We start from the raw sequence: 22,555 nt of genomic DNA, 5'->3' as shown, positions 1-22,555 counted from the left end.
ACTTCTTCGCGTTTAAAAATGAACAAAATCTGTCACAATCGACGCGGTATCCACGTGACAATTTGTTTCGCTCCCATTCGAAAGAGAGAAATATCAATAAATTGGGCTGTGGTGGGCAGCAAGCGGGGACGCAGAGAAAAGGCGAGGGCCGCGCACGAACACGCAACTTCTTCTCGACTCCCTCATGCACGCCGACGCGCGCCAAAATGATTAGCGCGTTGTTTTTCTTACGCGATGAAACTTTGCCATCGCCTCTAATCAGACGATGCAACTGGTTGTCAGTCGAGTTTCGGGCCATTCCAGAGGAAGGTCACAGCGTGCGCGTGGTGCAAGTGCAGCTTGTACAGTTTAGCAGTTTTAATATAATTTATGTAGGTGCAAGGGTTTAAAGATAAAATTTTGTTTATCACGGTATAACAATGCTACCTACGTCAGCTCGTTTGTTTTCAGCACCATTAGTTTGTAAACAATCGTCCAAGCGTTTGTGACGTCAGCCGCCCGGCGTTGTTTGGACGGTCTCAGAAAGAAGCAATCGCGAACGTCAGTTTCAACGAATCATACCTGAAGTGAAGTTTCGCGAAACCAAACGTTCTAATTTTGTTCTTGCAGATTCGTATGCTTTGCTTAGATGTTTATTAACGCGCTGCATCCTGAAACTGGCAATTGGCAGAAGCGTTGCGCCCCCACGGCATGTCTCGCAGGAAACAGTCGAACCCCCAACACGTGAACGACCCACCACCCGCGGCGACCCCCTTCCAATCGACGACACGCCCTAGCCTGTCAGACCAAATTTCAAACACCAGTTCTCCTGTTTTGAGTCAGGGCGGAGCGGCCTCAAGTCAGATGGACGCGAACAACCGCTTGATGACATTTGAAAGCGAATCGAAAAACAATCACAACGCCCAGCGCGGCTACGAAGAAGGCCAAACTATGGACGAAGAAACGGCCGCCGATCGGCTCACAATGGCCGGTGAATATTTCCACCGAGTGCCGATGTTCGAAGTGCGCAGCGACAGCGACAGACATTTGAACATGAACCCGGCGATTTGGAACACCGCCAACACAGAACCTGATGTTGATGCTAAAGAAATAGACGAGGACGGCAGATTTGAATCGGACTCGGAGAACACAAATAAAAATGGCGCAGCGGCAAAGAATTACGGTAAGATTTATTAATGCATGAAGTGTTGCAGATATGGTGCAAAAGATTTTTGTTGTGTATAATGAATAGTAAATGTTCTGTAAATCTGACTAAGCATCACTTTAAAAGTTTGGAACTGTTGTGTAAATTTTTGTGTGATAAATATGCAAAAAATGCGTACAGTCTTAATTAGTCACTGGGAACAGTCAAATGGCTTACATGCGCGTCAGTCCTGATCGGAATAGACTTATCCGCCTTCAGAATTGGCAATGAAGAGCGGGCAACGACGATATCCGTGACATGCAGGCCTACACGTTTGGTGCCGCTCATGGTTTACCGTCAATACACTATGTACATATTCAATCATATTTGACTCAGTGGCAGTGAAATGCGTACGACGATCACGGCCCGAGCGAGCTTGCGTCGATGCTAATGCGATCAAAGAACACCGATACAGCGTGTCAGAGGTGCACATAAAATAATCCATATTCATTACTAGTCGCGACATGCATCAGATCACCTTCTTTGTTTTGTTGCAAAGCTGCGGTTACCCCTGTTGTGCCCGTATCGGGGATTTTTATTAATCGCTCAGTATACTTGGGATTATCTAAATCGATGGCGAGGGCAAGGTGGCCTGTCAAGTCATTTTGTAGCCGTTCTGACATTGCTCAAATAGATTTGTAAGCCCTGGCTAATCGAAACATTTCGTTAAAAAGACAATTTTATTTTGGATTAGTAACATGACGTTGTTGCATAATTGTAAGGAACGTCAAATGTTCAGTTTTTCGATGTCGTAAACGAAAACGCCCAATACTGCACGTTGTATGTTATTGTGGTTTTTTCCGCACTTTAAAATAGCGTGGTTTAGTGACAACCTGTTTTACAAACATTGTTCAACGTGTCAAATTGCCAAGTTCGCGCTGTCGAAAAAGTTCAATACGATGCGTTGCATGATTCGCTGCAATTGGCTCGGGTCATCTAATGTGAGGCAGGACCATTTGGCTCAGGGGTCCATCGATCGTCCGGCCCCTGCCAGAGCGTTTTGATAAGTTTGCCTGTGAGAAAGCCATTGTGCACGGATGCAATGGCATTTTCGCCGATGACGATTTGGCAGCCATATTATATGTCACAGGGTGATGGCCTGTTGTATTTGCAAGTGATTGACTCTTCTGTTTTTATCATGGCACAACGGGAAAACGGGTCACATTGGAACGAATAAATTCGGAAAGCGAAATACTTTACTTGGCAATTAAGGTCGTTTGGATATTGCAGAGTTTGTGAAAGGTGTTAATTATGAACCATTGGTGATTCGATTGTTAGCCATCATCGCAGGTGTTGTCCACCAAATCAATAGCGTCCACATAATATTCGGTTTCCATTGACGGTGTATCGGCGAAATTGTGAATCAGAGCGTCGCGACATGATTCCAAGCCGACATCAACGCCATAAATATGTACACACGCCGACCGAGTCGCTTCTCTCCACGGCAATGTTGCCCCCATGCGCCTTGCGGTGAAATCGAGTGAGAGGGAGCACCGAGATTCGGGTAAACCTGTAACCGAATCCGTCGCGAGCCATTCAGCATTGAAACCTGGTACGCCTGGGACCCTCGGTGTGTAGTTATTATGAAAAACGTGCAGCGCAGTTTGCCATAAACCGACAGGCTCTATATTGCTTTTTATGCATTTAGCCCAGCCTTAGCCAACGGTGAGGAATTTATCCGATCTCCAGCAGAACGCGACCAATACTTTAGGGGACAGCCACGTGCCTAATAGATGCCCCTAGACAGCGCTATGCGGTCGGATTTAATCGATGGAGTGTATTATCGTGATCACCCAACAGCAATCCGACACCGGGGCCTATTCAATTATGATAACGGTTATCATTCGACGAAGCAACTTAACACCATGTCGCGCCTGCGACCACTTCACCCAGGGTCTGCCGATCTCTTTGAGTTTTACTGACTTGTCGTCGCACATAAGCGATTGGCTGAGCATGAGCGGCCATTTTTATTGATGATGGCAGTAGGGAGTATTGATGTCACGCAAGGGCGGTGACCCATTCTCACATCGTTACCTGACTATGTCAGCGATCCACGAATTTAATGTCGCCTAATTGCGGTCGTTTTTGCGACTGTATTCGATGCGTTAAGTGGATTTGGGGTTAAGCCAGGGGTGTAAAAGGTTTAGGAGCTCCCCCTTCATGAGGCTGTAATGGTTAACAGAAATTGATGAGTATGATGACTGTAAAAATTTCTAATATATAATTTGTCGGTAAATTTTAACAGTAGCTTTATTGAGGCTTAAGCATTTCGTGATCTTATACACTTGATTGTCCGAATATTATGTTTCAGTCGTGATGCTACATCAGGTTGTGCGTTTTTCACTAGGTCGCCTCGTTGTGACATAAAGCAATTCTTGTATTTGTGTTGCAATGAATCCTTTGCGAAGTAATCCCGATGAGAAGTTTTTACGACAATACCAGGTTGTTTCGTTTGAGGTTCATCCAAATAAAGCTTGCTGCAGCCAATCGCGGTTCTTTGCAGACTAATAAACCAACGACCTTAATTTCCCTAAGTACGTACCGTCAACTACGCGTGAATCACTCATGCAAAGTTGACCAAAGGGCGCTGACCAAATCCACATGTTTGCACAGACAGCGGATGGGAAAAATCATCAGCAACTGGGCCAACTAGATTTGCACTTTAAAACTGGCCGTTTCATGACGCGCAACAACAAAGTACAAATTAAGCACCAGGTCAACTCTGTTTGTCTTCGTTTGCCCTGACTCGTTGGAATCGTTCAACGTCAAGGTGCGACTTGATTGGCTCCCGGGGCGCGGAGACAGGTATTATTATTAGCGCGTTGACACCAGTAGCCAAGGTAAAGCGGTCGCGCATTATTTCCTCGCAAAGGTTAACAATCGCACATTGATTGCGCATAGAAATGTCATCGTCGGCGATCAGTGCCCAAAATTCAGTGTTTATAGGCCGCGCTCCTGCGTATACGCACATGCAGGGACCGTTGTTCCGCAGGCTCTGGGAACTCACTGATTGCGGCCGCTGACCACTCGCAATAGGAAACGCCTTATAATATCCAATGCATCGGGGCGTTTTTGTTTTGCACACAACGCGGGATCATAGGAAATCATAACATATCCGGCTGTGCTCGCTCGCCTCCCAGAGTGTTATTGCTAATTTCGCGAGCAAACGCGACGTTCGGCGATTGTGTGCTAACATGCCGACGATTGTGTTGTCGCTGAAACAGTCGCTGCGGTGCGGTCTGTATATGATTTATACCGCAATAATAATCTGCTCCACGCCACAGATTGCGAGCTTGCGGAAGGTCAACTAACGCGTGAATATTTCGCCAGGCAAGCGATGAGCGATTTATTTATTGCCTGACATCAAGCGCCCTGGTAGTGCGACCGCGCAGCTCTGGTGTTTAGCCAGTTCGTCCGGCGGATAATTGCCAGGCGGCAGCGTTCGCTTGTAGCAATTGAACTATCACGTTCGGACGTTTGACATTATCACTTTGTTTTCGTCGCGAGCAATTATAACTGCACACTCATATATGTGATGTGTGGCAGCGGGTTATTGGCTGTAAATTGATCCCGGTTTCGACCGGCGCTTTGGGTTTCCCTTTGGTCGGCAGCGAGTGTGGGAATACACTCGGAAAGTTGTGATTAGGCCCGGAGTCGAGCGTTGCTTGGGACGGACCCGGTTAAAGCACCGCCTTATGTTGCTATAACTCGGGATCAGGACATTGGCCTGGCAATTTGTTTGAGGTGACCAGGGCAGCGGCAATACGTTGCAATATAACGTACGGGCTTCCTTTAGCTACCATCTGTTTAACACACAAATATCTTGTTATGTAGAGGTTTGGGGGTCGTTTATGGTTAAAATTCTGCTTGCGTTTATGACAATACACACTTTTTTCGCACATCTGCACCGTAAAAATACTGCGCCGACAAGTAACTTATACTAGTGAAGTGTGTTAATGAGCAACAAAAATTCAACCGAAACATTTAACATAGGGCTTACTGTACATCGTGCAAACATCAGCCCCACACCCAATTCGTAGTTTGATGACGCAAATGAGTGCTTTCGTATCATAACGCAGTGTCGGAAATCCCTTTCAGTGGCTTTCAATGTACTGCGCCGGTCGTCCATTCAGTCGCATCTATTCTCCCATGAAATATACAAAGCATATGACAGGCAATCATGGCATATGAAACACGAAGCCGTAAAGGATGCTCGGTCCGTCTAAGTTTGCAAATGACAACATTTCAGTCGCCCCCACGCCATGATTCGAGATTTTCGGGGCACGTAAGCACCCGTTAACGATATTAAACATCAGCAACGCCGATTGATCACCACCCAAACGCCTGTCGACCGCCGTGACAAAAACAAATTCGTTTGCCAAATGTATAATTGGCGCGCGCCTCTCGCATCTGCAACGTTAGGGATCGTTTCGTATCCACTTGTGCGTGGCGCTCCCACCTTTCATGTGGTTCGCTACGACGAGGGGTTTTGTTTCGCCCCACTGAAAGGCATATACGTCGTATCAACACCACGTGGCGGCTGCGATGTATTCCGAGAATATGTAAAGAGGCAATGAGTGTATTTTATGGTTAATTGGGAATAAAAGTATTGGCTAATGTCAGTTTGTGTTGGATTAACTTAAGCATAACAGCTTTGATGCCATTCGTGTTTCCATTCTAATCTATCTGACAAGTAGAAATTTATGGGATTCCTTTGTGTTTTGATTTGTAAGTAATTGTGTCACTGTTTGGGTCTATGACCTTGCCCCCCAAATCCACCTCACCCACAACAGTGGCCTATTAGTCGGTACATCGAACGGAAAGCGAAAGCTTTATTTTTTACGAACGCGTTGCGCTTGTGTGAAGCAAGTTTCAACATTTGAAAATGTATTTTAAGTTAATGTTGTGTTTTGCTTCGTGCTGAATGTTTGTAACGGCGCAAGTGGATGCCGCTTACAAGATGGGCAATTTGTTTAAGAGTAAAAACGCAAGTTAACTCGACCGTCAGTTGTACGATCCACTCCTATTGCTGAACTCCGAGGCAAAACCGAAACCCGCAATTGAAATACAATTTAGCATTGGGCACAGCGCATGTTGTTCAGGCACTAGACAATAAAAATTCGATGAGAGAATAACGGGTGTTGATACGACTTTAGGACTATTATTGAGGCCAGCGCTAATGGCAATGCCATCAAAGCACGTGATCCGCTACGCTCGACTGAACTTGGCGAGTGCAAAACACAACACGGGAAGCGGAAAGGTTGTTGGGGCGGGATTAATAATCGAGATCGCCTTGTTTTAGTCACGCCGTGTTGGCCCTGTGTTTTCATTGCACAGCTATGGTGACTTTTGGGCCTCGCGCATATGTGAAGGTCCTTGTATGGCACGAATATAAGTGGAAAGCTGAGGACGAGTTTTGACAGCGGACTCGGTTTAATGGTGTTTTGTGGCATTAGGCGTCGGCGCGGCTAGCGGGCGCGTATTTATAACCGAGACAAGCTAATTGTGGGGTAAGTTGCAGTAAAATGTGCAATCATCCGCTTAGATGGACGCATCGACGCCGCCTTGTCATAAATAAGACTGTGGTTATATCGCGTATTCAAGCTATAACTAAGCTGTCGCGCTTTGTTTTCAGTCTATAATACTTCAGAATACAAAACAATCCCACGCTCGATGCAAAATCAGCCCGTGCGACTCGCTTTCCAGGCTGGAGTTTCAGGACCACCCGCGCGAATCTGGAAAGCAAAGAGTCACAACGATACATGTCCGTCAGCAGCCATGCTATAAACGAATTATAATAAGCGATCAATCCACAGATGCTTATCATAGGGGCGCGATTTAGCCTTGCAGCTCCCGGAGTCTCTGTGCTATTTCACGCTTATCGCGGCATCGGACAAGCTCAATAAATCGTGAGTCGATCTCTTGCACCAAAAATTTTTCTATTCCTGGAGTTCATCGGTCCGACTTTTTGGTCGCAATGTCCACAACTCATTTGCGTGTTCAAAAGCAACCTTGATATTGCCTTTATTGAATACGTTGCCTCACCACAACATTCGCTCCCACTCTCAAAAAAGTACATTGATTTATAAGAAACTTTTTTGGAAGCACAAAGATTTAAGTTACCTATCTGTCACGTTCACAGACGACTCTTCTGCGTTTTCTCACATTCACCCCAACACCGATTACATATCGCAAGCCCATAGCGTGATAGCTTTACCACAGTAGCGACAGATTGCTTGGGCGAGCACGGCATGATTTTTGACCAAAATCGTCGACCTTATGTCGATGTGGCCTTATCGGAATCGACGTCATAAACAAGGCGATTGTGACGCTGCACAGGCCGGTGGCCAATCGGGCGCCATATTTCGATGACGTTTATGACAAAACAAGCGCCTGAATGCCTCCATTAACTTGGGTCGACAGGAGAGAGCAACGGCCACACATCGACCGCGTAAGATAAGGGCAGCAATTTCTTCGATATGGCCAACAAGCGACGAAAGATGTGGAAAATTGAAAATGTGTTTGCGGCCAACATTTCTCCCGGTATGTGGCCCAACCGACCCTTTTTTATCCCTGAAGAAGCGTGAAGACTTGCGTGCGTTCTCGCACTTTTTCGCATTTTCTTCAAGGTTTAATTTTTGGTACAAATATTTTCGGCTATCATATTAACTACACGCAAACGTTTATACTTGGCACTGTGGCATTCGAAACCCCGAAACCGAAGATCCAGGGGCAAACACAATTTGGCGTTAAGCATGATTGCTCAGCGCATATGGCATCACGTTATGTGACAAAGCACAAAGGGATGATATGAAATCGCGGGGTGACGTACACCTGCGACCTGTTCTTCACACATCAAATCTCTTTCCTGTTTATAGTCTCTCGTCAGTTCTCAGTTCGCATGGCATTGACGCGCACAATTCTGTCGCATGGCATATTCTGTCGAGTCGTTATGAATCCGACACCCACGGGGCCTTTGGTGGTTTGGGGCGTCTCTTGACCCGGCGGGGTTGACTTGCAGCGCGTGGCGGCAAGCCCCAACACACTAACTAGTGTCCCAGCTGAAGCAAAGACCGCGCGGGGATCGGGTGATTAGTGCGGCGCCTTAGAACATCAAACGGAAACGTGTCAAGTAACTAGCATCGAATATTGATGCTCATAAGCGTTCTCGCTTTGAAGTCGGCTTCCCGGGGTTCGGATGAACTAAGGGAGACCTGTGTTTGTTTTCGCGCCTTTACCCACTTTTGGGGCTAAATCTTATTACGTCGTGAGCAGCTGAGACGTCACTCAAGCCCTCTTGTCAAGTACCTGCTTATGTCACAATGCAACCGGTCGTCGAGTTGCGAGTTAGGTACGCGCGCCCTCGCATATTCTCGAATAATTTGAGTGTTTACGTATCTGTCAGTCGATGGGCCGGCGCGACTTGAAATCTGCCCGGATTTTTCTGCTGATCCGCGGCAGCGCTCTTGAGAAAACAGCGTTTCGGTACTTGTACCAGGGACCCAAGTGGATGCTGCTAATTAACCATATTGCCGGAAAACTTTCATACCAGCAATTGTAGATGTATGAAGACCGACGTTATTTGAACAGCGAAAGCTAACAGGCATGTCGCTCACTCGTATTAATAGCATGGCAAATGTGCCGCCACGTCAACCGTTGTGAAGAGATGGGCTCTCGAAGAAATCGGCGATAATGTTGACGATACTCGATGCGATGTTCGCGAGTACTCGAGCACCCGCTGCAGCATTGTTAACAAGATGTGACCCCAGCTAATTATTGAAGTGTATATGATTCGCTTTCACTTTTCGCACACAAGTCCGTTGGCGATCGGCTGTGCAAACACCCGTCGACTTCTCTTGTACGACTTCCAACTCGATATTCGCCAAAGAGCAAAAATTCCAAGCCACACTCTTAAAGGCATTAACGCCCCCTCACTATCGTTTTGTTTGTATCCTGCTGTGATGAGAAAAACGGCTGTGACATTCGAAAGAAGGTCAGCGGTTCATGCCACCTTCTAAGGTTAGTTATGCAACCACGCTATAATACGGCACTTGAAATGCCATGTTTGCGCATAAATGCAAATTTTGCGGTTGGCGGTTATTTTCCGAAAATGAACGTAAAAATATCGATATGGCTGCAAACCGAGAATCTCATGTTGACTACAGATTGAGATCTTTGCTAATGAAAGTTAAATGAGGCGTTCTGGCACTGCCCGGTTTGGGGACAACGCCAATAGACTCAAGGGTGTTGCTGATTTATGGGTGCGCCTGCGTTTCGCCAAAACAATACCAAACGCGCCACGGGCGTCTCATTGGGGTCACCTTGGCAAGAGGCAAAGATATACCGAAGATAAAGTGGACCATGCTGCCCAGTGCTACTCCGGCCCGCAATATTTTAGCCTGTTCAAACACAAGGATTGATACGCAACAATGGACTGCTATCATCGCTCATAGGGTCGGCATTTTAAGCTGACGAACCTTCACACGCAAGTGACCGCACTGGGAGCTGACCAATGACCACTGAAGCACGCCCTCTCCTTAATACATCTTATCATAAGCATTACTCTTTGTAAACAACACTTTTTTCAACAATATGTGTGCGGAATTTCGGAATAATTTAGCTTATGCCTGAGGTGCTTTGGACAGACTTTATGAAAATCCGCAGATATTGTATGCTGTATTTGCCACATCTTTGGGGACTTATGTATGAATCCAAAGAATTTGAAACCTCCCCTGTCAACCGCCCGGGTGTTCCGAGTTTGCCACGCCAAAAACCGTGCCTGAATGCCTGAGGTCATCTATTAGTCTTTGGCGCAATTCCCCATTAAAGCTGCGTGTGGTTGAAAGTAAGAAACCTTGGGGCGCACCTCACACCCAATGGCTCATAATCCAGCAACACCACACAGACCGGCGCAATTTTCTGGGTCTTATCACGTTATGTTTCAAGTGGGGGGTGGGTAAAGCATGCGGGCAGCGATTTGCGTTGCGCGATTTTCGGCTGTAAGGCAAGACGCAGGCGCCCTGTACACCTAATTTGACACCTAATAACTTAAACCGCGCGGTGAGTGGTCAGTTAATACGGCTCATTCACGGTGGACTGCATCTGCACGACCCGGGAATGCTTGCCCGTCCGGTCGGCGCCTGGTGATATCGCTAGACAGGTTCTTCATCTTCATAACTCTCCGGTCGGGCGCAAAAGCTCATCATATGAGTCTTCGTTCTTTTGGGTCAGGGGGCAATTTTAAGCCGTCACACCTGGCCGACGATGCCCCTGTTTACGTGAGCCGGACAGGCACGTTATAAGCCGCGGGCAATTACTGGGTGCGATGACGGACGCGGGCTGCCCAGGGCCGAGCTCGCATATTTTGGGTGAAAACATACCCCCCTGTCCACAAACTAAAATGTTTCGATGATAAAGATAAAAGTGCCTTAGTGAAGAAATTCTTACGCAATATTTTCGGCGTGGTTCAGAAAAAAGGTAAGGATTTAGGCCGATTTTTTGTTTTGCAATGCTCAATACAACCTGTTTTCGACGAAGCAAGGAGCTCACTGACGTCACAAAACCGAGTTATGACGCACTTAAAATCAGCTTGTTCGCTCTATAGTTAATCATGGCAGTGTATGAAAATCAAACGTTGTAAAACAGCATATCTCGATGTATGTAAAGGTCAACAGGCCACAATCACCTCGGAATGACACAATGCGAATATTTGTTATGCACGAAAATAAACCGAAGCGTTTTGTGCACGGAACCTAAATCCACAACCATTGATATATGGTGCCATCAAGTATGGTTTATGTTCACATGTTCTCCTGTGGCCACCTGACACCGAACCAGGAATCTGCGCAATTAATTTTAGTAGAGCCTTTACACAATAGCCAGTCCTATCGTCGACAATAAACGATAGCTCCATATTTCAGCGGCATCAAGTTTTATGATCTTCGGTGGCTTGGGCCCACGGCCCACGAATGCATCGGTGCATGAATCCGCCTGTTACCAAACAAACCTGCGATTGTGAGGTAACAATAGCCCGCGCGCACAATTACGAAATAACTGTTTGGTCACAATATCTAACAAAGGGTGGTGTAGCGACGTTGCAAACAGCCACTGGGTATCGATGCAATTGTTTCGGTATAGATCGATTTTCATGAGCTGATTCGAGATTTTTAGTGCCATAGGTCGGTGTTTCCGGACACAGTGAAAAAAGGTGATCTCTCTATCGTTTTACCTCTTGTTAACTTTATTAAATTTTAGGTAACAAAACGTTTATTTCAAAATTTATTACGATGTAATGAAAATTACATGACTACATAGTCAATGATTTGACTTAATACACATTATCCACTATGCGCTAAGAAATAACCCCGTCAGACTGAAGAACCGCAAATGCCGCCATTCTATTTAACAATACAGTGAATGCAATCATGAAAAACAATATAACACTGCTTGAAAAGCTGAAATTGCTACTACATATTTTCTCACACCAAAACTTCCTGCTTCTCGAGAGCGGTCAAGGGTCGAATCAGGGTTCGCGTTATCTCAAGCACGGAACATCGGTCGGGGGTTTCGTTGGGGTCACCTTTGACCTCCAGCCGGAACCGCAATGTAATTTTGTGATGACACTTACAACAGGGGCTTAAAAATTCCCTACTTTTTCAATATTGCAGTTATTGTACCTGGGTAGCGACAAGTAACTGTTTAATGACAAACAAGCCCACTTAAAAAAAACGCAAGGTCGCAATATAAAGGACATTAGGCAAAAGAGAAATTCGCTGAACGGCATGGACACCTTTACCCCTTGGTGACCCACCTTGTTCTGAGAAACACCATTTTTGGCGAGAATCCGTTGATAGCGAATGTGAATCTTAACCAGGCATGGCAAGTTTTGTCTCAGCGCTTGTCGCATCGGCTTATGAGTCGGTCTACCGCAGAAATTCGACACTGGCGCGGATGGATGATGGCATTTCTCGACTGTTAATCACAGTCAGCGGTTTGCAGAAGTTATTACCGTCTGAATAACCTGTTTACCTACCACTGTCCAGCTTCTGTGCCGCGCCATTATCGGTTCACGCAGGTTTGCCTAAGATTTAAAGTATGTTACTGGCCGTTAATTGTTATTTTTGTAGGCTGCTTGGTAGTGGGTTTGGAACGGTTTGTTTCATAATGTTTATACGATATAAAAGCACTGCGGAAGTAGAATCATACCAAAATGTAATTGTAATGCATGTCATAAACTGTAAACATGTGGATTTACATAACAACTGATACACATGTTTTGTAAACAAAAAAACTGATACAGAGTGAAAATGATAGAAATATTTTTTTTGACACAGATTGGAGTGCTGAGTACAAGATGTGATCAATCGATCAATCTAAATTTCTTTGTTCCATTTTAAATCACTCCGATATCAGCATTCCATAAAATGTTGTCACTTGTCCAATGCGCACTGCGGTAAGATTAACCCCGATATAAACGGAAGCAATAGGAAGCAAATTGTGCCGAAATAGCGACACCAACTAGTACGCGCGATCCCGAAACAGAAGCCGCGAGATTTCTGTCGCAATTAATCAATCAGTTTCCCATTGCTGTTCCTGGTGCAGGGATGTGGGAAAGTTAAGTTTAGGAATGCTGGAGTCGCAATTTACTCGCTGTTGGCGGTCAGAATGATATTGCAAACCCCACGGTTTCACATAGGGTGTTGTTTTACCTGCTGACTCACAAAGTTTGGGGTGATTCGTCATACTATTTGATCTCATGGGTTAATTGGTTTGTTTTTGCCGCGGTGGGCTTGGTGGTCGACAGAACACTTGTTGCGTTACAGGACGAGGTTAACCCCAAACCCCACCACAGCGTCAAATACTTAGTTAATGGTTTCAAGTTAATGAGACGAATAGTTTGCATTTGCAATGGTTTTAGGATTGGATTGTTCAGTATTATCACAGAAAAAAAATACTTTGTTTTAATGGTTTGTTGACGGTTTAGCGTTTAACAGTGAAGTTAAGATGCTCTCAAAAGGTGTACAGAGCAATTAAGCTTTTGGGTCGTTAACATTACAGCTCCTATATACTGTTTCACAGCCGAGGCATCTACAAAGCGCACAGTGGCTACGATGCGAGGAACTTGTTGCATGAGCGAGTACAGGGCAGCGAAACAGCAGAAGGGGCCTTGTCGCTGGCGATTCAGTTCAGTGATAATCCGAATTTCTGTGCGCCCAACAACTCGCCAAAGCCGTTTCGTCTTTCGCTCTGGGCTTGTTGCGTCGAAGACGAATCGCTTGTTCGTTTTAAGTGGGGCCAACTCGTCCCGACCGCCGCGTGCTGACAGTTGGGGAGATTTGCTTCTTGCCCCTCGTTAACAGACAGTTGTAATTGCCCAGGCCCCAGACCCGGTTCCCGTTCACGTCGTTGCAAGTTGAGCGATGACGTACAGGCGGCGATTGTTATTCTTTGCCCAAAACTATTCTATATGATTGGCGAAAATATTTGAAGACTGATCGCTCGTAAAATCCATCTTGAAACGGCGCGTTTGGCAAAATACCGTTGGTAGCTCAACAAATGTTGGGGGAGTAATCACCCTGCTGCAAATTACCAACTTTTTGCCGGTCGAACTCGTTAAAACGAAATTTATGTAAACCATTAGGCAAAACAAAATGGTGCGTCGCATATTCAAAATGGCGCTATATAAGCGACAAGACATAACCTTGACAATAAAAGAAGTCTACAGGGCTGTTACCTGCATTTACCTACACGTTGGGCTGATTTGGCGCACATAGCAGGTAAATGCAGGTAAGCGCTGAAGGGCAGAAAAACACGTGAACGAATTGCATTTTATGTGATTAGCAGCAGATAGCTAACAAAGGTGTAACTGGTTTGGGCGGGTTTTTGGTGTGGTATATTTGGAATTTAGTCTTCGTATTGCGTGTTTCAGTCAGAAAACCAATGAGATACTTTGTGAAAAGTGTCAAAGAAGATTATAATAATGCTTGAAAATGGAAAAGCTGTGGTGGGTGCTACTGTCAACTGGTTTTGCAGTTTAATGCTTCTTCAATGGCCTAATCTTTGTTTTTGAGAATTCTTCAGTTAATGTCCATTATGTGTGGGACGTAATACATATTAGCGGCGCACCATTTTCATTAAATGCCCTTTGGCTGAAAATTATTGGACCACAGTAACGGAATTTAAGTTAAAGTGACTGGAAAGATCACATGTGACCACGATGACGTTTTTACATCACCAGTGTTTTATGCTGGGTCTCACAGCTGCACTCCAGGCGGCCTTCAAAGGTGGTCACGCGACATATTTTGTCAAAACCGAAACGAATGCGGCGGTGTTGGATTGTTGTTTACGGCGTTGAACTAAGTGCCGGCTTTGATGAACAGCATGAGTTGAAAGCACATCAACGCCCAAAGTCATAATGACACGCATTGTTTCGCCGGTGTGGCCTTGTTTAACGTTTCGCCAAATGTTTTTTGCCCGGCGACGACTGTCATTTGGATTTGCTTGGGTGAAGCGTCGCTTTATAAGTTACATTATGCACGCATTTTGTCGCGTTGCACCCTTTCCCAGCATCGCTATTTGCCTTTGAAGTTTTTTTCGCGTTCTGTTAAAAAATCCATTAGGTTTTTCGGTAAAAACACGGAATGTGAAAGTATTTGTTCAGTAGAAGGGTTTCTTATTCATCATGAAAATAAGAAGTAGAATACAAAAAATGCGCAATAGATATTCCTCTTACATAATCCAATTGTGTTTGTTTGAGTAAAAGTTTTTTAGAAATTCACTTATAGGCACAGTATATTTTTAAATTGGGGCGATTTATATGCATACTTTCAGGTAGTTTTCGTGCTAAAGTTTGCATTGCATACGTTTTTGTATGCCGAACTAAAGGTTACACTTCACGCAATATGTAAATTCTCCTCTAGCTTGCAAACACGTATCGCAATTTTTGATCATGAAACCTGATAAACAGCGTCGATATTTACCAATGTACAATTAGGTTTTTGCGTGGGAGTAGCAACGGAAGGTCACCGCGGCATGTGCTCAGAATGCCAAGACGTTTAATTGCCGACGAGAGTCGGATCGTAAATGTAACTCTTGAGAGTTTTATTATGATTGGCCATGATGCTGTATTACCGTTTGGCTCCTCAGGCAAGTGTCTATTAAAGCTGAACCGCACAAAAACGCTATAGATTAGCTACGTACCCAGTGGTGCTGTATTTTGGCAAAGGTTCGCTGTTATCAAAGCGCTTTTGCCGTCAGCTACAAATCGAGTCTAAAACGAAACTGTTTCGATGACCTTCGCTTACGCATGCTCTCTTTGAAATCGTCCGTCAAAATATACATGGCCGAGCAATTGATAGTTTGGAAACGCACGACTGGCCGTGCTTGAAGCAAACACCCCAACACGCCAGCCATGTTTTTGTTTGCCACGAAAACACGAGGCGATTAATGTTACGACACAATTTGGACGTATGTTCCCATGACGAAACGAAGACCCTGATGGGTGGGTCCGAAGTTTTTTGTTTAACCTTGTTTCGCTTTATGTTTCAGATTGCGGCAGTTCGGATAACTTGAGTAGACAAATGAATGTTAGCGAGCTGGAATCAAGATCAACAGTTCAAGTGACGGAAAACATGGTAAGAAAACTTTTAAACTGATTTTTAAAAGTACCCCTTAACGAGGTTAATCAACTTGATTTTATTTCAGGTACAAAGTGTGGAAAATGGGAGCGTCAGTAGCGGTAGGTTGAATGTTTGTCATTTTCTGCATGTTTCTCTTATGATTTATGCATAAGCTAACGTGCCAATTTTAACAAATCACAACATAACAGTGAGGCAAGCTAACAATGTTAAAATAGATGCATACATTTGCAAACTAAATATTTACTGATGGTGTTTAATTCTGTGCGTCCACAGACCCTCTCTGCCATTCCGACGAAAATCGATATGAAGGATCTGCAAGACACCTCGCGCACCATAACACCACTGAGCGAGAATTTGACAATCGGCGACCCATTATGTCATTGAAAGATGACGTAACCGATCAAGGTCGGTAATCACCTTTGAATTGTTAATTCACTTGATAAAAATCAGCAAATTGTAATGTTTTTTGGGTGCGAATATAAATGCTGGTATTTATAATGCACAGAACCTCATCCTGATAACACGCCTGGCGAAAGAGGTGATAGCGGCGATCATAGTCCAGGAGAACCACAAGGGTTTAACCAACTTAGCGAATATGAAGAGAGTATTAGGAGGTTTACAGAGAAACAAATGATGGCACAGCAACAACAGGAACGCGAAAATGACGAAACCGATACCACCGCCAAACTAGAAGACACCAAAGAAATCGAGGACATCAAGGACCAAGTTCGGCGCCTGCAACAACAACAGATGTGCCAGATTCAAATGCTAAACTATCTGCATTTTCAGCTTGCCATGGTGGCATCGACAAACCAACAACCACATCAGCGACCATCGCCATGTTTCTTTCCAGGGTCGCAGCAACAGTTCCCTGGTTTAAATGGGATGCAAATTCAGAACATGTTGGCAAATGCAGTTACGAATGGGCCTGGTGGACAACCAACTACACCGTTAAATGGTGTCTTGCCAAATATGGCCAATGTACTGGAGCGACAGTTTGCCAATGGTGAACTAACAACGAAAAAAGAGGCGTCGGACCCGAACGAGTGTGATGAAAGACTAAGCGAGAGTTCGTCTTCGTTGGAACCGAAACGGGCTTCGTTCAGTTTTGGGGGCGAAATCAAGGAACGAGCTTTGGACAACAAAAATACACCAGCGTCAGGGAATGGAAACAGCGACGACAAGCAGCAAGCAGGATTTGCAAAGCACGCGTGTCGCTACTGTCAGAAAATTTTCGGAAGCGACAGTGCTCTGCAAATCCATTTGCGTTCACATACAGGCGAGCGCCCTTACAAGTGCAACATTTGCGCCAATCGCTTCTCCACCAGAGGCAATCTGAAAGTCCACTTCATTCGGCACAAGAGCAAGTATCCAAATGTTGAAATGAATCCTCACCCGGTCCCTGAGTATCTGGACAACATTCCCACCGACAACGGTATACCCATTGGCATGTCCATGGTCCCTGATGAATCTGATTTACCCGGTTATGGAAGCAATGACGGCAATGATCGAGACTCTCCTAGCGATAGCTTGTTCGAACAGCGTGATGGTGACATTGGAAAGTACCCGGTTCCGAGCAATCAAAGTGACTTGGATTTTGTCCAATCTCTGAAAAACCCGGAAACAGAAAACGACAGTTCGAGTGAACAGAGCACTTCGCTTGCATCAGTCAACGAAAGTGGCTTTAAGCACGGTAACTCAACCCTGTCATTCCCATTGTTTTCTGCGCAAGAGCCCCACCCAGAAGGTGATGAAAATCGTAAAGTTACAGAAAAGATGGTGGAAGCCCAAACCGCAATGGAAAGCTGCAAAATTGAAAGCATGGAGAAGAAATATGCAGAAAAGATATCTGCTTCGTTTACATCCCCTGCTCAAGCTCAAAATCGAATTCCTTCTTCAGAAACAAAGAAACTAGAGAACTTGGTGAATCGAATTGATCATGGCAAGGAACTCGAAAAGAACGAATGTCATATTTGCCGACGAGTCTTGAGCTGCCAGAGCGCCCTCAAGTTGCATTACCGGACCCATACAGGTGAGCGCCTTGCAAACGTTTTTTGTTATCTTCATGGTATTTGAAGCATGCCGTTTATTGTCGGTTTGCTAAAGTTATTGTACCTTGGCATCAGGTGAACGACCTTACAAGTGCGATTTATGTTCGCGTGCTTTTACGACGCGCGGCAACTTGAGGACCCACTACAGCAGCGTGCACCGGCAACAACTAAGACCATCGCCACCCCAGAGTAGCGCATCGTCCCGCAGCAGCGTACTGCAGTGTCCGTTGTGTGGAAGCCGCTTCATGGACCAACAGTCTCTTCAGCAACACATGCATATGCATTTGTACATAAACAGCCAGCAGCAACAACAGCAGCATCAGCAACAAAGTAGGTTACCTTGTTTTTATCAATACCTACTAACTGATACATTTTTACAATAGTGAGATACTGTTAACTTTTCGGCTTTTTAGAAACATTTTTTTTGCAGTAGCTCGGTTCATCGCCGGTCAACAGCCAGGCGTCGCCAGCTTACCAGGGTATCCCCCAGTCAGTCTTCCGTCGACTAACTCTGAAAAAGAAAGAGAGAGCCTCGCAACCATTGACAACGGAGCACCCGGCAACCGCATGTCGAGCGACCAACCAGAAGACGACACGTCAGCTAACGACGAGGTGTTCGAAGACCAGTCTCCAGCACAGAGTTTTGGTACAAGAGCAACCCCCGATGAGTCTTCCAATGGAGCTGTTGATTCGAGCCCACAGCCACATCGTGATGCGCTACGAAAAGATAGTCGAGACTTCCATATCAATGGACGAATGCAGCCATCGGCTCTTGATTTAACCCGAGCAAATTCTAAATCACCGAGCGACTTGGCAATGCAGGGATCAGACACTGAGCAAACCGATGTCAGAGATATGGGTCCAATAAAAACTGTTTCTAACCCGCTGAGTGAACTGGCCCACCTAGCTTCTAGCAGGTTAGTAGAGCATAAAAAACACCAAGTAACGAAACTTTTTTTTTTCACGGGGTTCGAACCCAGGACTCTCCCGGGGACGAATCCCGATCAGGTTTTTTTTATGTCTGTATATGGGTCAGGCGCGCCGGACCATTCGGCAAAGTTCCTGCCCCCAAGTAACGAAACTCTTTGAACTAAACTGTCTATTTTCATGTAGCGCTATCATGCGGCCTGGTGGAATGTCTATAATGAGCCTTCAGGCGTCGCCGCCAAGCGATGAGGCTCGCCACAGGAAAATGACTACATCGTGTGAAATTTGCAGCAAACCCTTCACATGTCAAAGCGCACTGGAGGTAAGAAACATATTATTTGACTTTAAATCAAATCCACATGTCTTGTGATATTTAACACACCTTTAGAAAACGCCGCCTATTATCAAATAATTTATCTCGCGATAAATACACGCGATTTCAATGTTTATGACATTTTTGTGTTTATTATTTGAGAAATTTTATATGTCACACTGAAAAGTTGTGTACTGGGAACTCGCTATTTGTTTGAGCGAACGGCACTCATTACGTGGCTGTGGTTAGTCAAGTATTTTTAGATTCGAAATCCGTGTTTTCAGATTCACCTTCGAAGTCATACCAAAGAACGGCCGTTTGTCTGTCGAGTTTGCGAGAGAGGCTTTACCACGAAAGGAAATCTCAAACAGCACTTGTTAACCCACAACATAACCGAAGTGGACGATGATATGCTAGAACCAGTGACAAGCCCTATTGCCGGTGAGAAAATTTTGCAAAATTGTCACCCACGCGAAAAAAACACAGAACTTATAATATCTGAAGGTGGTTACCACGCTGAGATCCATAAAGGCCCCAAGGCCATTATTGTCGCTGGTTTGTCGGAATTAGGAAATGCCACAAGAAACCAGATTTACAGTCTTTAAGTTCAAATTGTCGAATGCTTGCAGAATGGCAATTGGGGAAGGTCGTTAACATTACCCGATTGGCGCCCGTAAAGTTATAAATCAAGTTTTTGAAATGGTTGACTTTGAAAGGGTTACGACACAAGATGTTTGATCAAAAACAAAATGGCGGCGGCCTCCTAATATTTGACGTTGATAACAAAACACTGTATCCCACTCTTAAAAGGTAGTAATTGCTACAATAACAGCATCCACTAAACAAACACAGTTTTCAATGTGGGTGCGTTTTTTTTGTGGTAAATCGATTTAATAGTCTAACATCATTTTTGCAGGCAATTCATCGAACGAAAGTCCGGTCAGTTCACCTTCAATGACTAACGGTTCACAAACAAGCGGACTTAAGGTTTGTTTACGAATCAATATGTTTGTTTGCTTTTTTTTCAAACAAAAACTCAAAATTTTAAAACATTTAAAAATCATTTCTCTCGTTTATCCAAAACACCATGTCTAGTACACTTCGGCCAAACACTGCATATTATTCACTGACCTTTTTACTGTTATAGTAATCAGCTTTGTTTTCATTGCAGCGCCCTTTGGAATCCAATCAAGCGCCGCCTTCGGCCAAAAGAACTTATCCCAGGCATTGGTGTCACATTTGTCAAAAACAATTTTCTTCAGCCAGTTCTCTCCAGGTTTGTTGACACTTGTCTGCAGTTGTCTTTGAACTCAATGTTAGTTTCCCACCGCCTCATGAAGTACCACCGTTAGTCTAAGTTTTTCAGTGAAAAAAGTGCCCTTATTTTTTTAATTTTATGCCTGTACAGGACGAAACGATTACAAAGCATTTATATTGTAGATTCACAATCGAACGCACACTGGTGAAAAGCCGTTTGCATGCAGTGTCTGTGGAAGGGCCTTTACCACAAAAGGAAACTTAAAAGTAAGTATAGATATTATACGACTTAATATTCGTAAGTTACATAAAATCATAACAAATCTCGCATTTTTTTTACCAAGGTTCATATGGGGACGCACGTATGGGGCGCTGGCGGTTCACGACGGGGCCGAAGAATTTCTATGGATAATCCTCTTATTTCCCCATGGATGCAAAATACTTCCAATACCGCTGCCAATCCTGGCCTTCGGCCTCGCGCTCCACAGGCCATTGCTGCTGTACCAGATCCAGCTGCTATCTATCAAGTAAGTGTCAAACTGATTCTTTCATTTGATTGATTTAAGGTCCGGTGTAAAAGTCAAGTTTGTCAACTTTCAGCAATACGCTGCACTTGCGTCCGCCGGCCTCATGGGAGTCAAGGCAACCACCGACCCTCGGTTCCATGGCAATGGCATTTTAAATTTGAACAATTCTGCTGCTGCAAGACTACTGTTGTCACAAGGCAACGGTCACGTAACCCCACCAGGAGCAGGTAACTTGAATTTTATACATAGAACATGTTTCTAATATACTTCAAGTTTTTCATGTGTTCTTTGTTTGACTTTTCAGTTCCTTCGGTTGGACAAACCCTCAATGCAATTGAAGCCATGAAAGCAAACGACAACAAAAACATTTCAGCTGCTGAATGGTTTTGGAAAGCTTATCAGAGAACACAGGAGCAGGTACAACAAACAAACAGCGTTTTGCTTGCAGTGGTAGCAAACTCATACAAATGGATATTCTTTTACCCGTGTTCATTAAACGTTGTTTCCTAAAGGCTGTGTAAACTGGTTGCAACTGTTGGTCATGTAACATTTTTGTATTTGCAGGTAAACTAGAACAAACGCCATTTCTTGGACGTGGCAAGTGCACCTTTTGCGCCACCACACGACTGCTTGATTTTATGCTTTGCAATTTATTAAATTCCTTCAACGCCCGCTTGCCTCTTCTTGTAGAAGCCATGCTGTTATTTGAATTTTCGTGCGTAAAACGTTTTGTGTCGATTACCTGCAACGTCGGGTTGTTGAGCTGCTGAAACTTTTGACAACTGCTGAACTGATGCAGGAAGAACTAAAAAGTGCAGATTTTTGTCTAAATCGCAGCTGCGTTGATACTTTTTGATGTCTTCAGATCTCCTATCTAAATAGCGTAATGTTTGTGTGTGACATCGTTTATATTGCAAATTGTGGCATGTCGTCATTTCATGTAACGTCGTCAATTAAAAGCCCAACACTACATTTTTGCATTCTGAGTTAGTTGAAGCTAAACTTAGGTTTTGTCAACCTTTAAGTACAGTAGTACCATATACGGATCTTGTCTCACTAAACCAAACAAAATCCAGCAATTTAAACGTGAAAATACGCAATATTTTCGCCAATGAGGCATTTAGCAATTGAGCGTTTAACAAAAATTTAGCAAAAGTCTTAAGATCAAACAAAGCTTACAATCCAAACGTTCGTTACAATGCTTTATTGCACAAATTTAAGTGCTGCCGTAGGCGCGTAGTTCGGTGGCCCTTGACTAAAACCATTTCACAAATACACTTGTACTATAAACAAAGGTTGAGCAAGCATTAGGTCCAAAACACTTACCTTTGGCCATAAACATGTTTGCGAGGTCACAATAACTTACCTCCGATATTTCTTGTCTCTGTAGCAAACAAACACCCAATAACAGCCTAGTGTTTACACAAACACTAGTCAACAGTAAAAAAATTGTCATTGCAATTCAAAAGGCGACAAAGATAAATTGTTGTGACGTAACAAGCGCTGATTAAATCACATGACCTAAAGCAAGCCGTGGGACGACTGCTTACTGTACTTATACAGCGTTCAAAGCCTTTGTTTGAGCTTTGAGACGTGTTGTTTACATTTGCTTATTGCGAAAAAGGTTGAAAACGTGCAGAAAATTTAAAAGGTGATTA

At 44.5% G+C, this 22,555-nt stretch overlaps 1 protein-coding gene across 4 annotated transcripts; it reads left to right on the top strand.

Moving 5' to 3' along the window:
* The first annotated feature begins 592 nt into the window (after positions 1 to 592).
* Positions 593 to 21,869, top strand: LOC145212262 (sal-like protein 1). 4 transcript variants are annotated; one of them, XM_080080335.1, is made up of 16 exons: positions 593 to 1,162; positions 15,731 to 15,816; positions 15,887 to 15,920; positions 16,096 to 16,227; positions 16,328 to 17,854; positions 17,949 to 18,203; positions 18,307 to 18,790; positions 18,987 to 19,122; positions 19,398 to 19,554; positions 20,030 to 20,100; positions 20,285 to 20,389; positions 20,554 to 20,637; positions 20,715 to 20,897; positions 20,971 to 21,124; positions 21,202 to 21,314; positions 21,462 to 21,869. In XM_080080335.1, exons 1-16 carry the CDS (start codon positions 691 to 693, stop codon positions 21,468 to 21,470), a joined length of 4,002 nt encoding a protein of 1,333 aa, XP_079936461.1. In that variant the 5' UTR covers positions 593 to 690; the 3' UTR covers positions 21,471 to 21,869. The 4 variants fall into 4 exon arrangements, with proteins under 4 accessions (XP_079936461.1, XP_079936460.1, XP_079936459.1 ...); XM_080080334.1 differs by having other exon boundaries at positions 18,304 to 18,790; XM_080080336.1 differs by lacking the exon at positions 593 to 1,162 and adding an exon at positions 6,081 to 12,635 and having other exon boundaries at positions 18,304 to 18,790.
* Positions 21,870 to 22,555: the final 686 nt, after the last annotated feature.

Source organism: Phallusia mammillata, chromosome 2 (assembly GCF_965637545.1).
Source record: "Phallusia mammillata chromosome 2, kaPhaMamm4.hap1.1, whole genome shotgun sequence".
In the NCBI taxonomy this organism is placed as follows: domain Eukaryota; kingdom Metazoa; phylum Chordata; class Ascidiacea; order Phlebobranchia; family Ascidiidae; genus Phallusia; species Phallusia mammillata.
The sequence above is the reverse complement of the archived record's forward strand: the minus strand, read 5'-3'. Positions and strand labels throughout refer to the sequence as shown.